An 18702-nucleotide genomic window follows, 5' to 3' on the forward strand; every position below is an offset into this window, starting at 1 on the left:
TTTTCGGGAGATATTGTTCCGCGGCTATTTTTACTAGTAGCGCGAGAATCCCGAGATCAATTATAGAAAAATTATAGGAAAAATTAGCATTTTCAAAACCGAAGAAAATAATTCTTTTCCTAAGAACGTTCAACGTTTACTAAAAAAAAAAGAAAAAATCAAACAAAAAAAAAGTGCAGATTAAATAATGATCAACGGCGCAGTCGAATCGACGGTCGGAAAAGGTTGGATATTGTCGGTATCATAAATTCGTAGCTACTACGAATGTCAAAATTGGATTTTGCGGGGTATTACGGATTGAAGCGGCAGAAAGAAAAATGTAATGAACATTTTATCGAATGCAGAGAGGGGTAATGGAAGCGTATAACCGTCTGGCATGCACTTCGGCGAAATTTGACGTTAACTCTCGTTATATCGGATATCGGAAAATCAAACAATTTTATCCAATCACGTTCTATGACTTTTCGACCTGAAGACTTTCCGAATCGAGCTTCTATTTTGCGATGAAACGCCGCTTGCCAGATGCATAGTCAATTTTTATTCAGTTATGAAAAAGAGTATTTTTAATGCCGTTTTCTCTCATTCGTTGATCCGCTCGGGAGATATAATTAACTGAAGGATTGACGGGACGAAGTGAACCAAGCGAAAAAGTAAAAAAAAAAGAAAACTAATTGGCGACACGAAAAAGCAGTAATCGGGACTCTGATTTGATCTAACATGGCTGCTTTAGAGATAGGAAATAAGTGAGCTACTTATGTTGAAAACGAAATAAATTAAAAGTAGATGTTATCCGAAGTAAATCCATTTTGAAAATCTTTTGAAGTTGTCGGGGTCCAAACTCGTATCGATAAGTTAACGCGCGAACTTCCTCGACGCTATCCTGAATAACCCTAACGTATATACGTCTTACTCGGTGTATTCCCACAATTACCGGCGAAAGCTTAAAAGATAGTTTCCGATAGTTACGCTATCGCTACCATAAACGTCAGTCGCACGTTGTTAAACGCGGGTACAGGCATGCGATGGTTAATTATCACCGCAACGAGAAGCCGTGGTCTATCGACGAGACTCGGGAACCCGCCTCGATCGATCGGCTCGTTGTCGCGCTTCCAACGACCACGGGACCGCGGAAGATCTAAGATTCGTGTATTAATTAAGAGATCGACATCAGATGCGTCGGCAATTAGCAAGCAAACAGAAGCGAGACGTGGGGAACCTGCCATTGAAGGAGATTATAACGGAGTAACTTAACTTGGGGAGGCGCCGTCAAGCATCTTAGGACTTGTTAATTACAGAAATCTGTATTGATTAATCCGAAAAGTGAAGTCTGCTTAAGTCCTTTGCGTAATATACGCGGAAATCTCAGTTCGAAAAAAAATAAAAAAATAAAAAATAAAAGAGATGCCACGCGAAACAGCTGGCACCCAACTTCTAAATAATTTTCAATCGTTTTTAAAATAAAATTCATAAGCAAGGCCGTGGCAGATTTTCCGTTCGTTAATTCAACATCTCTTTCACGTGACACGCCGGTCGGCGAATATTACTAAAGAGCTACGACATGAAATTTATACGGCGATTTATACCGAAGCAGATTGGAAGTTTATATACCTGGCGACTGCACGTGTAAATCTCCGAAGTGACCCCCCGGCACGACCTGAGAGGTGCCGGCCCGCATTCGACCGCACGTTTTACCGATATATACGCGCGTATACGTGTATAAGTAGACGCGATCATTAATTAATACCTTCCGGGACCGGGACGAGTCATGAATCAACGCCGCGTGCGGCGTCTTCTCACGTCACGGCATTGCGGACGAAATATCTTGCCGCCGCCGCCGCCGCCGCCGCGTCGTAGCTATAATCATAGGAATGATAAACAATGCGATACGATTAATTAATCATCGGCCGGCCGATCGGCCGTAATTAGCTCGCGCGAGTCAATGCACTCGTGTGAAAAAGTCCGATCCGCAAAAACTGGACGCTGCTTTGTAAAAAAAAAAAAAAAAAACAACGTGCATTATTTAGTTTGTTTAAAATAAATAAGTATGGCGTAATGCTTCTATCGTAATAGTTGTATTGTAACTGTCAATTTGACAGAAGACGAATTTACACGTCTTCTTTTTTTACGCGATAAAAGTGGAACTGTCGACTTGGCTCGGTTACCGATTTACCTGTATCAATTAATATTAAACATCGGCTATAACAGGCGCACATGCGTCATACATCGTCGCCACGTGTCGCTACGTGAAAACACGCTTTCGCACTACTAGGTCGGGCGCGTGGATAAGAAAGGCGATAAAACCGAAAGTACGATTAAATTTGACCGACCGATGAATTATATAGAATGCGAAATACGAGAGATGGAGATGACCCCGTTTTTTTTTTCTTCTTCTTTTTTTTCTTTCCTCTATTTTATCTATGCGTCATTGATTTGCGTACGGCGCGCATTTTATTACCGTCGTTTTCGTTCCCATCATTGAATTACAACGATACGACGAAGACACGCTTCGCATCTGATATATCGCATTCGCTATAAAACTATTCAGAGCGGAAACTCGCATACTTATTTTAACATGCTGACGTTTCGATAAAAATATTTTCGATATTAATATGTCATCCCCAACATCAGTCGCTGAAAACGATTACGATTGAAAAATTTTAAGTGTTATATATTGTATAAATAAAAGCGAGCGTGTTAATTATTCAAGTAACAATAGATTTTATCAATAAATTATTCGTGAAATATTAATATTGAAAATATTCATCGGTGGGCACATCAATATATTAAAATAATACAACGTAAAAATAAATTATTAATAATTATTAATTTATTAACAATTGCTGTTGTTCATTTATCCCGTTGGAGCTTCCTCTTTTTCTCGTATTATTCCGTTCGAAACAGCATTGATATAAAATATCCTTTCTTTTATTTTTTATTTAATATCGCGAAGGATCAGTAGTTACAATATTCGATATTGAATGCATGAAGATATTGATAGCCCCCATTAAAACTAACAATAAGTATTCCTACATGACCGAAGGTACAATTCGTGACGAGATGATCTCATGGAACTAATAAAATAAGTTTGCGAGGGAATAAAGCGGAGATATCGCAGCTCGCCGGTAACAATGCTCCATCGTGTGCGCGAAAACTTTTACTGGAAATAAAACATTTAATTTGAACAAAAATCCTATTTATTTGAACTTTGCCCTTCGTAGAAATCGTATCTTTTATGTTATCTCGAGACAGTTTATACAAAACATCTTCTCCTCCCCCCAAAAAAAAATAATACCATAAAGGAAAAGTTGAAACAAGAGAAATGATTATCTCGTTACGATTTAAAATAATGCCAGGAGTGGACGTTAATTAATAAAATAACAAATAATAAATATAATGTTCTTTAAAAAATTATTACGATCTAAATGATTAAATTTATATTATTTAATTTGATTTTAAGGGAATGTAGTTTTACAACATCACCCGCCGTTATCATTTTTATCTAATGCACGCATTCGTGTTCCACCTTGCGCATTCTCGTAGCTCTGTATTAGCGATTCTCGGATCAGTTTTCTGGATCTAAATAAATCTCCTCGTGATAATAAGCTCACGCTCGCGTAAATCGACCTGACCTATCGAGCAAGCTGATCGGGTACTCGGAAACATTAGCGAGGCGCGCCCGAGGCGAGGTCTCGCCGAGATAATCCATTTCCGTTGAAATGGCAAAAGGCGTATTACGTCGCCGAGGCTCACAAAGGGCGAATCACGAGGCACCCGATTCCGGATGTTGCAGCACCGAGAGGCGACGAATGTCCGAAGCGAGGGGGAAGGGAGAGAAGGGCTCGCAACACCGTCGTCTCTGTTTACGGCGGCCGATAAATCTTAAGAAAGAGCACCGCGAATCCGGATTTTCGCATTTACGGTATCGTAAATAATGTAAATTTATAACGAGATATGACGCCACGGCGTAAAAAACGTAGCCTACCGTGGCGTTAAATGTAGACGTGGAAATAGAAGCGTGTGCAGGCAGCGTGCGCCGCCGCGCTTCCTTTTCTCTCCCATCTTCTCTCTCCGCCCGATATTATGCACATTATTACTCTATAAATATTGTTATCAACAATGGGACGGCCGGCTATATTTATCGCTACTTTCTCTGTCGAGAGGACGGTGACTGTCGTTCGAGATCACGAGCGAGAACGCGTTTCCTTTCTACCCGCAGGTGACCGACGACAAAGTTTCGCGAAATAAATCGAAAAGTTATTAGCGGCTGCTGAATAAGAGTTTTCGTAACGCGCACGGGAGAAGAGATTCGAAAATGCGTCTGAGAACGCAGAGAACGAGAGGTACGAAATCTCTCAACAAATCGCGGCATCCGGATTAGAAAAAGGGGGAGGAGGAAAAATAAAAAAAGTAGAAGTTCGTGCCGCGAAGATTCCCGCTCGCGATGATCCGACTGACGGTGCAGTTACTCCTAAGAAAATCACGCGGGGATTGCCACGGCGATGACGCGATAATTCGCTATCGTTGATCCCGAATTCTACGAGCGCGAGCGGGCTTTTTCGGGCGAACTCCCATCGCGCTGCCAATTAAACGGCCCGGTGCAACATTTATGCGGCTGTTACGTCTCTCGAATCACGAGCGCGGTAGATCGCGATTAATTTAACGATCGTGGCCCCGCGATCAGGGGGAAAGGGACTTCGGGGCACACGCGTGCGTGTGCACGCGCACGTATGCAACTACTGAACTTTGCCATTTGATCCCCGCTTCGCCCCGTTAAGGTTCAGGGTTGCTGAACTCCTTGCCTGCGGCGCCGTAGAGACCGGGGGGAAGCAAGTAGCGTTAAGCGTCGACCTATGTTTCGCTAATCGATGACTCTATAATGCCGACCGTCTCGGTTATCTCACGTAGGAAATTCCCCATTATCACGTAATTATTAAAGCGCCGGTGATCGCGCCGACTTTCGTCTCGTACAGGGTTTGCGAAAACGTTTTTGCGGCGCGCAATCGAACGGCGGTTGCTCTCGCCCGCGGTGTCGTTGACTCACGCAACGAGAGAAGCTGTCCCGATATAACGAGATCCATTCCCGGTGCCGTACTTTTATTTAACTCATCAATTTTCCGACAATCCCTCTCTTTTTCTCTCTCCACCTCCGAGCGATAATGTAACTATTTTGTCGCGGTCAATAATTCAACTGCAAGTTTTTAAAAGTCCCGTTAATAATTGACGGACTTAAAACTATCTCGCTTGGAAAATTTATAGGCGAGATTATCTTTCCCGCGAATCGCAGACGCGCGCGGCTGCAGCTATAATTTCACGGGGGTCGAGTCGAGTATTAAGTTAATCAGCTTCGAGCACTGACCTTTTTGAGATGGCCCTTGTTGGTGCCCACGAACACTACGGTGTACTCGCCGGTCGAAGTGGCTGCCACGGCAGTAAGGTGAGTCTCGAACGTCAAAACCGCAGTCGCGCCCATCGGCTCTTCGCCCCCTAGAGGCGTGTTCACGTCGAGGCCGCAGAAGTCCTCCCCGATCGTTTGCAGTTTCTGTAAATACAAATAAACAAGATCGAATAAGTTACGGAAAGTTCAATATTGGACGGACTATCGTAAATATCGATTATCGGTGCGATTAAATATTATGAGAGAGTATTATATCGTCAATCGACGATTTTGTTGGGAGTAGAATCGCCAATTAATTATTATGAAAATATTTAACGTGTTTAGTACGTAAATTATATCGTTTGCGTAAAATTAATGCCCGCGCCGCGCAGTAAACTTTAATTAAAACGGGGATATTAAAAATAATAAATAATAATTATATGCAATTTCTGTATTTTCGTCTCTCTTTTTCTTTTTTTTTTGTCGCCCGCGAATCGAGTCACCGTCGGCGTGAGTTGCGATTTAACTAATTACAAGGTTCCGATCAGCGGCGGTACGTGTTCGCGTGGCGAATTGCTTCTTTTCGGGAGTGAGTTGTAAATTCGAGACGTTCCAGGTAAGCACGCGACCTATTGGGTTGCCAAGATTGCGTCCGACGCAAATAACAGATATCGCATTTCGCGCGAATCAAAGCGAAAGCATCGGCGGAGCACCCACGCGTGAAAACGCACAAGGTGTTCGGAAGTTTGAAAAACTTTTCGCAAAATTCACCGCGGTCGAAAATGAGTTCAATTCAGCGTTTTCGATTCCTGCCGGTTTTTCGATCGCGCATTTAACCGCGCGTGTAATTAAAACGGCAAAAATTAAAAAGCATATAAAAAGACGAGATCGTCCTCGACATTACTTTGATTTTATAATTAAAATACATCTCCGAAGTGGAAACTTGAGAGATTATCGCGAGCGAACCGGAAAAGCTACGCCTCGAGGAACAACGTTTCGGCTTGCGAGCAAGCGCCCCTTCCTTCGCGAATGACTCTCCAATTACGAATCCATTTGTCGACCATTTTATTTCATACACAAGTTGATCGAGCGCAGCGAGAGACACGAAAAGGAAACAAAAGAAATCGAGTTTAAAGAAAGAGTCTGAACGATGTTCCCGAGGTGTGAGAAGGGCCGCGGGAGGGGGGGGGAGGATCGATCGACGGAGGGCGGAAGGAGCGGATGAAACCTCTCTGCTTCTCGATTCCGGCGATAGTCGAACAAAATTGCGAATATCGAGTTTCGTCGGGAAGGTCCCCGCGCGGCGAATTCCCGCGGGAGAGAATCGCGTGGCAAGTCGAACGGAAAGTAGGATCGCACCGACTCGGCCGGGGCGGATTGGAAGCGAACTCGATTCGGACTGATTAAAAATACATCCCGCACTCGTGTATTATAATAATAATACGACGAGAAGTGAGGACAGCGACCAGAATAAAAAAAAAAAAAAAGAAAGATCACACGGGAAGAGAGAAGAATTATCTTGACCCCCGCGAGTTTAAACGGCTTCGATCGCCGAATGAGTGAGAGAAATTCATTTTTATCACTTAAAAAGTCTATCTCTAAAAATAAAAAAATAAAAATAGAGATAAAAAAAAACGGCGCGATTGAATCGAGCTAGAAATCATTACGTCTGGATGTTTGTATGCATGTGTACTTGTCCGCGTGTACATCTATTGTCCCAGGTAGTCCTTTATCTGAAGGCACATACCAGGGTTCGATCGAGCGATAATCGATCGGATGGAGGCGTCCGAGGAAGAGAGATGCCGGTAAACGTTCGACCCTAGGCAAAGAGCGTTGCGCGCCCCGGCCATCCTCCACCTGAATCATCCAATTCAGCGACAGCCCTTCAACAAGAGATTAACGCGCCACGTCGTCGCACCAAGAAAAACCAGCCCGCGGAACCTGGCAAATCCAGATACCACGTCGCATAATTACTCTATTGAGAACGCGAAATTTTCGAGAGGCGCGGCTCTGTCAAGATCAGAAGAAAAAACTCAGCGTCTCAGCCGCGTTTCAGGGAGAAAAGAGAAAAAGAGAGAAAGAGAGAGGGCGAAATATTTGTTTCGATTCTGACCGTTTCTAAATGAATACACCCTGAGACTCGATTTTAGACGAACAAATGGACGTGGGAATGAAAAGTGAAATCGTTATTGCGCCGGATAAAGCGTTTTTATACACAAAACGCGATAGTTATATTCAATGGCATCAGCTAAGCCGGCATTAAGCGTTAAATGCAGAATACTGTGCGACGAGAACGATTCGGGGACGTAATAATCTCGAAAATAATAACGAACGAGCAGTGCGCCGGTAGATAGACTTATCTCGGCGGAATTCGTCGACTTCCAAAACCTCTTTGTCGAGACTTGGTATTCTCCTTCCCTTCTGTGTTTCCCTTCTCTTTCATGCAAATAAGCATAATTCGATGCCGAGCGGTGCGGCGTCGGCGCGATTATAAAAAACGGTATAAAAAACGTTCGCGTTTAACCTGACAATCTAATTTTACGGAAATTCATCGTCGCGTTACGCGGCAGTACCTACAATGAATATTAATCTTAATTGTTAAAGAATCTTAAAAAGAAAAAAAAAATTAACTGATCGATGTTTCGCACGTAATAAATTAAATATGTTTTGTTGCGTAATTCGCGGGCAATATTTATAGAAATATCGAATAAGAGACGAACAAGAGCTGCTTTTTAACGAGCGTTCTGCTTGCTGATTACTCGCCGGTTAGGTATCGTGGTATTCATGCCACGACCGTTTGCAAGTACCGTTTATTGTGCGCGGCAATAAACTTGAGGGAATCACGGGATTGCACCTGGTGGCAATGCCGATTATGACACCACATTCTTACGTCGTCTTCATTAATAGCGAACATCGGCGGACAGCGTCGTTTAATTCTCTACATTCGTGCGCTTTCTTGATTCCCCATCCCGTAATGCCGAGACCCGTGATCGCTAAATGTCATCCATTTGATCCTCGAACCCGTTAGGGACACGGCGCGCTGTCCATTAGGCCGGCAAAAATCCAAATCAGAGCTATACCGTTAAATGTAGGATACTAATGCGCGGCATACCGTTACACGTAAACAGCGAAGCATGTAATCTGTCGAATCTTTATAAAGCAGAATAGACGAAAGCCGAAGATTGTTACTTCTTTGCAGGCAAGTGTACTTTGAGAAGGACGAACGTATATGTATAGCCAGAGAACGTCAAGGTAAAAGAAAAAATTACATTAAAAAAATAATTGGTTTGACTGACTTGAGGCGACTAAACTTTTCCAGCAAAAAAAAAGGAAAAAAAAAAGAAAAAAAAGTAAACATAAAAATAAAAAATTGTTGGTAGAAAGTAAAATTTTTTTTTGCTCACCAAGAGCGTTCCTCGATTTAGGTCTCACGTTCGCGTCTACTCTCACCGCGTTTTCCTGCGCCGTCCTTATTCGCGCGAATTATCATGCCATTGTCGCGGCGAGGTGTCACGCCTTTTTTCTTTTTTTTTTTTGCCGCCGCATGCAAACGCGTGTCGCCGGCGATCAACCACCGTGAATGAGCGACCAGGGGGAGACGGAGGCAGAGGCGGCGGAGGAAGAAGAGAAAGCGCAGCGCTGTATGTATACACACGTGTCACTCGCAAGCGGCAGCCGCCACGTGCTGCCCGAGCGCTTTCCTCGAAAAATAAACGAAACGTTACGCCGCGTTACGGATTGACGCGCGTTTACATCGCCCGAATTGCTGACATTGCTGGACGTTTCTCTTTTCCGTTCTCTCTTTTTCCGTACCTGCCATTCCCTTCCACGTTTCCTCTCTCACTCTCTTTTTCTCTACTGATTCTCTTCTCTCCTTCCCCCTCTCCCTCCTCTCTTTTTCTCGCCAAAAAACTCGGACAGGTACACGTGCGTGCACGTGGTGAGATTTGTTGCACGTTCCATGCGGACAATCCGAAGATCGAAAAGAGAAAGAATTGAATATCGCTTTTTTCACGAGAGCCAGACTGGTCAGCGAAGAAAAAAATAGTTCAATTTTATTTAATTTCAAAACTGAAATATGAGATTAGTAATAGAAGAATGCGGTTTTAGATCTAAAGTTAAACAAGCTTTAAGTGATAATCTTAAATGAAGTATTTGAGTTACCTGACTCCAGCGAGCGAGTACACGTCTTACTGTACACGCGCGATTTTGCGGATTGATGAAATCCAACCTGGATCTGGATTACGATTTGAATATCCCGACTGGATGCGCGATTAGGTATGCAGATGCTGCGAGGCATCTGCCACAGTTTCGTATTACCGAATTATCGGATTAAACACGGGAATTAAGGTTTTAAATCCGCAGCTCAACTCGTTGCGCCATTTAAGCCGCCGCTCATTAAAATTGAAGACTCGAGATGCCTCCGTCCCTCTCCGTCTCTTTTGCTCTCTTTTCCCTTTTGACGACTTGCACCAGATTTCCCGGGTAATTATGCCGGCGGCGAACAATATACGACAAACGTGAATTCAAATCGTCACGTATGACCGGGAGATAATAGTAAAGCGTGAAACTAAAAGCCGCCCCTTTATTCGCACACGCTTTTTTCTCGTAGAACCGGCAAATTCCTTTACTCCGCTGCGGCAACAATACCGACGATTACGCGTTAATCGATGCCTTCTGTATTTTCCGTAATAAAGCACGTGGGCCGAAACACGTGGGATGTTATTCGTACCGTGAAACGCCAAGAGCCAACGAGTCTGTCGGTCTTATCGCCGGGTGAAATGAAGGAGTTTAAGGAGTCTTTTTTCGGAACGTCGGAGTAAAGCGGAGCGAGTCGAGGTGGTTGAAGTAGACAGCCAGTAGCTGACCGACCCGCGGAAGAAGGGCGCTTAGCCGTGGTAATTAATTAGCGCGCGGGTTAACAACTCGGTTGAGATGTGTAGGTGGGGCACTGCCTCCTTCCGGCACCGGGGATAAAAATTCACGACGGCCGAGCGTGTAGCTGCATTAGCCCATTTGCCCGTCACGACCGTCATAAAGTGTACGTAATACATCCTGCTTACGCGAGGACGCGGAGGGGGAAAAAAAAAAGATGCACGAACCGGGGAAAGCGAGATGGAGCGAAGAAGCCGACTGGGTTCGTGCTCTCGAGCACTGAGCCATGCCTCGCAATTGTTATCTAAGCGCACGAACGTACGTCGCGAAGGAAGCCAGCCCGAGCCTCGCGCGGCCGAAGGAAATGGCGAAAGTTCTGGGCGATGTTGGGGTCCGAGTCCGCGATTCGAAGCCGGGAAAAGTTTACGACATCGTCGTAATTCTCTCCGCCGGTATTCATTTAGAAATTTCGCATCGATCATCGCGCGGCTGTACCGTCGCGGTTATGGTTGCGTTAAAAAAAAAAGAAGAAAAAAAAGAAAAAGAAGAAAACGTTATGGAGAAACTGCTTCTCGAGAGAACCCGCAGAAGTCTTTGTTTCGTGGCGAAAGCTTTATTTTAACACGCTCGTTGCTCAAGGAACTTATTGAACAATACGTTACGCGAGCGCGCATCGTTATAAACGGAGGTAAAGAAATTACGTCGAATTAAATATATTGTATATCCGCAAAAACCTGCACAATCTTTATTAATATGTATTATAAATCTTTATAATAATTACGAGAGATGATATTTTAAACGGCAGGGCAGGACTTTAATATAATTTATAACCGTAAAACATACGGTATCGTGTAATTTTTAATTTTCAGGAGAAACGCCGCTCGGTGTATTTGCGATAACGTTTTCGAGTAATTTTTCAAATTAATCGTAAATTTATTCGCGACAGCAAACGCTGCAGTTTCAAATTTCTGTTAACGCGTAACACACTCTGGCGTGTATTTGAAACGGGAAAATATCGCGTTTAAATAATATTCCGCTGAAAACGTCGAAAAAATAACTAGGCTTTGGAAGTTCACTGACCCTCTTGCGTTCAATGCGGGATTAAAACGCCCATCGACGTACCCTATTTACTCCGTGTTTATCGCACCCTCTTTTTTCTCTCTCTCTTTTTTTTTTTTTCAAAACGAGTCGTGATGCACAAAGAGTCCTCGCAATGATAAAGCGGGACATGTAGTTCGCAAAGGTGCGCCCCTCCCCGCCCTTATCTAAATACGCGGACATACGTTTAAGAGAAGATTCGCGCTGGGCGGCGAGAAAGGGCTCGAGGGTGTCGGTAAGCGAGGGAATGGCACGGGGTTCTAGTGCGATTGTCGGCGTGAATGTACGATCGAGGGGGAGGGAAAGAACGTGGAGTTAAGAGCAAAGCGGTAAAAAGAAGTCCGAGAGAAGAGAAATCGGAAAAACGCAACAGGGCGGAAGTACGTCGTGGAGATAGCGCGGCGCCTTGAAGTTGAGATCTGCCTTTGTTAGGTCGCCGCCCGCTGTCTGGCGGCGTGCTGCCCTTGCCGGTGAAAAAGGGCTGGTCGCGTGCAGGGATGAAAAGAAAGGAAACGCTGCTCCGCGCCCCCACGAGCGTGTCCACCCCCGTAATATATTTCGAGACCGTAAAAATTCACCCAAGTTCGTCGATGGTGTTTAACTTTCGAGCTTCTTAAGCCTACATTACGCACGTTCTGTATTATTAATCCATCGAGAGCGGCTATATTCGTTACAATTGTACGACTGTATCTCGATTCGCTCCGTGGATCTCTCCGTGACTGACGTTAACGTAACTTTCGTGCGCGTATGACAATGCGAAGCCCGTACGTTACCGCGTTTGCCAACCTAGGCGCGTGCACGCGGATTCGCGTATGCACACGCGTGATTAGTACCCGAGCGTATGCGCTCTCCGCGTATACACGAGAGATAGATTGATAGATAGCTTAATGCACCCTGGGAATTCGGGCCTTTTCTCCATCTCCCTTCCTCCAAAAGCGAGCGCGGCACCGTGCGAGTACGCACTGGCGAGTGCAGCATTGATATCGCCGGGCAGATAACGTTCTAATCAAAAACGGATGCGATAAGCGCCAGCTGGATGAAAGTCTCCATCGCGATTGTCCGCGACTAGCGAATGCGCACGTTTCGGAATTTAAATGAGCACGTTTCATAAACGAAGCGAATTTATTAATTAGACGAGTGACTATTACGTTGATGCTGAGACACGCAAAAATATTTATGTAACGTGTAACTACCGTTGCTGATTATCAATCTTTGTTATTGATATTAATTTTTTTCAATTATTTTTATATCACAAATTAAATCGGGGATACAAATAGATACGCGGGAGAGAAATATTTACGCATCTTTTCACGATTTTCAAAATAAGATCGTATGTTGAATTACCGTTGTTTAATCAATAAATAGCAATAATGCACAATATTTGAGTTCATTAAATAAATACGTTACGTACATTTGCATTTATTTCATCGATAGTATTAATCAAAATTGATTTTTAGGTCAGTTTTGAAGCGCGGAACGTAAAAAAGTAATTTTTTAGCTTTTTAAGTTTTCTGATCGAAAGGAAGTTATTATTGAGCAAATCATTATTAAGTAAGCATTGTTAAACCTTCCACTTATTTTAATATTCAGGAAAAAGAGATGAGCGAACTTAAGTCACTGATGGCTGATGTAATTTAAATGAGATATCTGTATGCCTAACAATAGAAATTATTTCGAAATGCCTTTCGGAAAATTATATTATCATTTATAACACGATGTCATAGATGTAACAAGGTAGATAATAACAATGTAAACAAAGCGCATAGATATCCAGCTGCGAGTATAATGTTCCAAGATTTGCCGCATAGATAATGCCGTAATCTATGACAAAGACTCTCGCTCCGAGAATAGAAAGTCTTACGAAAAAAAAGAAAAAAAAGATATGTGTCCGATAAAAATAAGAAAGGTAAATCAATTTAAATCGAAGGTATAAACGTAATTTGTTGAAACGTAAAACTGTTATTTATAATTAATTATTCACGGTTTAAAAAAAAGTTTGTAGACTTTATCAAATGAAACGGTATGAGCCTTATTTTTTGCTGTTTAAAAAAAATTAAAAGGCTTTATTTCATTAATTTGCATAGTTTTAAAAACCCTGACTCATTGAGATAAAAAAAAAAAGAAAAAAAAAACAATGATACAACGTGGCCCAGCAACACCAGCAATACAGAAGTTCAGTTATTTCCATTTCAAAGTGTCTCAACAAAAAAAAAAAAAAATTATTACTCATAACTATATTTTTTTATTATGCGAATCAATAATTAAAACCGCCGCGAAAAGCGACGTAAAACTCGAGGAGCACCGAGATAAAGCGGAATTTCCGTCGTTTCCACGCGCGGTATTTTAAACAAACAAATGAAGATAAGGCGGAGCAGTTCGCTAATACCGTCCGCATAAATGGCACGCGATTAGCTCTTCGCAGGCCTCGCCACTCGACGTGGAAAAGTCGGGCTGGAGGTGAGTTGCCGAGCCGGAGTTGCGAGACGCGTGAAAGTTAAAGCGCTTTGATCGCGCGATAACGCACTTGGCGACACCTTAATCGAAAAGGCGATTGGGGGGGCTCTACAATGACGGCGGCGGGACGCTGTTTCTCAGCACCCGCGCGCTTTACGCGGCCGGAGTGGGTTCGATTAAAGTTAGCTCGATAGATTTCACGCCGCCCGACGACGACGGCGACGACTGCAGCCCGATAAGAATCTTTTCCCCGGGAAAAGCGGAGGTTCGCCTCCATATTGGCTCCCGCTTGGCAGTTTATACGGTTTCCGCCGCACCTCGCATTATCTCCCGCGATCCGATTTGATTGTCTCGTTGGGAGGCAACTGCACGGACAACGTGTTCCCGATAAAATTCCGCCGCCACCTGGCGCCTCGCTAGATTATTTTGTCCGTCGGATTCCCAGGGGGGAAAGGGGGAGGCGCGAAAAGAAGAAAAAGACACTTTAATCGGATTAATCCCCGTTTCCGCGGAAGGCTTTTGAGATTCTGATGTGAAAAAATTGCAGCTCGCCCCTTCCTCGCCCCTCTATTTAATTATATTAATCCGGCGATATAAATAGGAGCGGCTTCCCGGCGTGGTTCGAGTATGAGCGGTCTAAGATATAAATTATATCGTATTAGTTTAAATTTATAACCTCGGATAAGCACGAGTTTGGAGTTTGGAAATTTAAACCGTGCGCTTCGCGTTATGAAAACCGAAGAAACGAAGTGGAGTACCGAAGATTATCGCGTAAAATCATGACGCGATCGCGATGACCTGGCAAAAAGTATCGCGATTCTCTTTGGTTGCCTAATAAAAGTATATGTCGCGGAGAGGTGGAAGTATTTAAACTCGCGGCCAACATTTTAATCACGCCTGTCTTATCAGTAGATTAATCATATTTACCGAGCGGTAGATTAATCATATTTCCCTGCACCAATATGATTCAGTGAATTATTTTTATACGAGCCGCAGCGACGTGATCGATGGATCCTGCTATCAATTAATTCCGTAAATAATTCTTGTCGGCCGTTCGATTCGACGTCCGCGACTGCGTGAAGTAAATGCGATTTAGCGAACGAGCCCTCTCTTTTCACTATTCACCGGGCATTAATTGATAAATAATCCACTGGAAAAAGTAAGCCGCACTTGCGCCAGTCGAGCGCTCAATAAAATCGGCCGTGCGACGAGGGCAGGTGGAAGAGGTAACCAACCACTCCCCTCCCCTCTCCTCACCCCCGGGGGTAATCCTTATTTATAGAAGTCAAGACCGCTCCTTCGTCGTAATTCGCGGAGGAGGGTGGTCGCTCGCTCGTACCGAGGGTGGCTCGAAAGGCAAAGGGTAAACGCTCGATTGATTTACAGAGATGCCCATCGGGCCATGTGGAATTTTCACATCCGTACGTGAACCCCCTCTTGAAAGTCTGTTCTAATCGGCCGAGATTAGCACCGCTCGTGAGAGCGACGTCGTTTAATCTGCGCGTTCCCGACCTGGACTCCGTAAGCTTCCCTACGTTCCGTCGCGAGTGCAAAGCTAAGATTGTATGTAGGCGCTATACGTATATTTCGGGATGGTAAAAAAAAAAAAAAAAAAATACTGATAAACTTTTCGAGTGATTCTTCGCTGATACAGTGATTCTATTAAAAAAAAAAAAAAAAAGATATCGAAATCCGATCGTTACCTACTGCTTTTACATTGCAATTAACAACACGATAATAGCAGCTTAGAAAAGAGAAGTATCCTCGCAAGTAAAATTTACGTTGAGACGAGCGAATGCGATTCGCTACCGCGATATTCTCCCTGGGAAATGCACATTAAACGAGATAAATATGATTCTTGCGGATAAAATCAGCGAGGTATCCGTAATGCTCTCTGCTTTCTCCCGGAACGTCTCCCGCGTCGGGCATTATTGTACAACAATGTTCTCACAAGGTCTCATTCCGAACGACAGATTATATCTAGATCATCTCACTTTTGTTTAACGTATCACGCGTCATCTCGTCGTTGGCGGAAGCGAAATGACCCCGGGACGGCGATAAAGAGCGAAGAGGAAAATACGAGAGAAAAAGCGAAAGAGAAAGAGAGAAAGAAATCGACACCGACTGAGTACGTTCCACGGCGATGGGCTCTGGGAAAGGAGTGCTATCGTTCCCGGTGCATTCTGCGCCCAGACAATAATACCGTTGCGTCACGCTGACCGACCTAGCGTGGAGGAGAGAATACCGGGGCAGGAAATAGGGACGATAAAGAAAACTAGCGGAGAAAGAGGGAGGGAAAGAAAAAAAAGAGTTAGAAAATGGGGTGCGACGCGCTTCATCTTCAAGGGCAAAGAGAGGCTGACTCGCGTCTCTCGACCTCTTAACGCGAACGTGTGATAACCCACTTCGGGGTATTCGCGCAGCTTCGGCGAGGCGGGCGCTCGACCGGAAGTCGAGAAACTGCATCTCGTCGCGAAAGAGAATGCTGTAGACGCGACAGCGTTTTACGAAATGCACGGAAGGCAATGGGCCAGCGATGCCGCACCGGGGGCCAGTGTCGTTTGTACGTAACGTCGCTCCGTTTAACTGTTATCCACGGGATTATTCCCGCCGCGCGCCCGGTCTCGAGTGCTTTTAATTGTCGTTGTCTCTGAAGCATCTACGCGCAAACACGCTGCGCAAACCGTAAGACGGCAATGTAAACCTCACACTAAATGAAACGGTATTACGAACGTAAGTCCCGCTAAAGAAGAAAAAAAAAAAAAAAAAAAAAAAAAACCACGCGTAGCTTTAGCCGTAAAAAGAATTGGCAAGTAAATTGTCAATTATAATAATAACAGAAAACAGAAAGCATAACGCCGCAAAATTTTAAAGAGTCTTCGCGCATGTTACTTGTAAGAATTTCATTAATATTATTATTATTAAAATATTGTTCAAATAATACGCGTTAATTACTACCGATGTCTTGCGCAAAGCATTACAAAGTAATATTTATCGGTGAAATTAAATTCGCGATATCCGCTAATATGATGTAATTTAAATTTACATATCCATTAACACGTATCGCGATTACAGCTCGCATGACGAGACAATAACAAACAAATATGCGGCGCGTTGATAATAATTATAAATTTAATTTGCTCAGAACCTCCGCTCGTCTGCCGAGTCGAAATAAAACTAAGCGTTAAATACTAAATCCCGCGAAATGAATAATAATATAATGCGCCGCGTCGATCGGCTTACATTAATTCACTCGCGTTGCGTTTGAAGGTGCACTTTCGTTCTCGTCGGGCAATCGATAAGCGGGGGAGAGCCAAGCCGCGAAGGAGGAACACAATTCGGTAAATCCGGGAAAGTAACGATCTAATAAACTCGAGCGTGGCGATATCGTATCTCGTGCGTTCTACGAGGTGGACCAGCGGCGAACATTTCTGAATATAGAACGGCGTTGCTCATGCGCGATCAAAGTCTGAATGGGCAGCCACGTTGGGCTGTCGTCTTTTTCGCGTAGCGGGACGTCGCGACGTCGAAAGCGGGATGTTCATTGGATGGCATACAGGGCAATGTGCCAGAGCCATATCAGGGAACGTGATTATTGGTTCAATGCATAGCGGATAAACAGGAGGCACGAAGTGCAGAAAAGAGAAGAAACAGGAGACCGGAAAGAGACGGAAAGAGAAAAAAAAAAAAAAAATGTGAAAAGTTTCTTGAAGCTATTTGAGAATATGAATATTAGGAGAAATAAAGATTTCAAAAGGTCAATTAAAAGTACATTATAATTTCCGCTCGTTCTGATTATATTTATTTTAGTACGGCGAGTCCGAGTGTATCGCACTTCGCGACAGACGAGAATGTAACTTTTATTGAAGAAAAGCAATAGCAGTCGTATAATATTTTCAAGCGGGTAAGAATATTATTTTCTCCGCACGGGAGGATCGTGTATGCAAATCAGACGATTCTCTTCCCTGCGTTTTACACTTTACGAAATTGTAGGCCGCGGGGATCGCAGCGTAGTCCTCGTCGCGCCGGGTAACAGATTGATATTTCATCGGAATGTTATTCGGGGTGTTAAATGTCGTGACATTTTCCGAGTTTCTTTTTTTTTCCCCCTTCTCGCGGATATCTCGACCGTGTCCAACTTCGGAGACACAATACCGGAGTTGCGTCTATTAGCAGTCGATCTTATCTCGTACATGTTTCTTATTTATACATATATTAGCATGCGAATAATTAATTAATACAACTGAAGAAACTCAGAAAACTCAGCAATTATCACGGGAAAGTAGAATAGTCTTGTTGAGACGCATTTGTACAAATTGTAAAGAACCAATAAAATGCTTGTCTAAATTTTTAATTCTTTTTTTTTAGAGAAGAAAAAAAAAAAGAGTGAGTGAGAAGGCATTTCGAGCCGGCGTATTTTTTTCGCATTCGTAAAACTTCTCGTCCGCGCATTTACGTGGTCGTTTAGGGAAAGCTGCGGGGGTTCTGGAACGCGTTCGCGGGGATTAAAAACGTTGCTTCTCCTCGATGGCGCCCGAGCTTGCGGTTCACCGTCGCGACGGGAAGGGCCGCCGATTTCGAGGGCACAGCTTTTTTTCGATAAAAGCCCCGAGCTTAGTCCCGAGCTTAACGGATTTGCATTTGTTTGAGCCGCGCCCGTCGAAGCGTCGGTCGAACGAAAAACCGGACGCCAAGGGGCGAGAGGGGGAGGGACGGGATTCGCGGGGATCGGAGCGTGAATTTCACCGGCACGTCGGATTATTCGGCGCGATGGCGACGGACGGAAGGAAGAGACGGTCGATTATTATTTCAAGCAGCCTAATGCGCTGGAAACGTCAGCGGGGAGAAGAAGAGAAACGGTCCGGAGTTATATTTATTGTTGGCGTAGGGTAATCTCTCCC

At 44.0% G+C, this 18702-nt stretch overlaps 1 protein-coding gene across 1 annotated transcript in view; it reads right to left on the reverse strand.

Annotated features, from left to right (window-relative positions):
• Plexa (plexin A) overlaps positions 1-18702 on the reverse strand; it is a 192963-nt gene that overhangs the window by 55298 nt on the left and 118963 nt on the right. Inside the window, exon 2 of the mRNA XM_070667156.1 lies at positions 5357-5539. Within this exon, the coding sequence (XP_070523257.1) occupies positions 5357-5539 (183 nt within the window). The remainder of the gene's footprint in view (positions 1-5356; positions 5540-18702) is intronic.

The sequence above is a fragment of the Cardiocondyla obscurior genome, linkage group LG15 (genome assembly GCF_019399895.1).
Source record: "Cardiocondyla obscurior isolate alpha-2009 linkage group LG15, Cobs3.1, whole genome shotgun sequence".
Lineage (NCBI taxonomy): Eukaryota > Metazoa > Arthropoda > Insecta > Hymenoptera > Formicidae > Cardiocondyla > Cardiocondyla obscurior.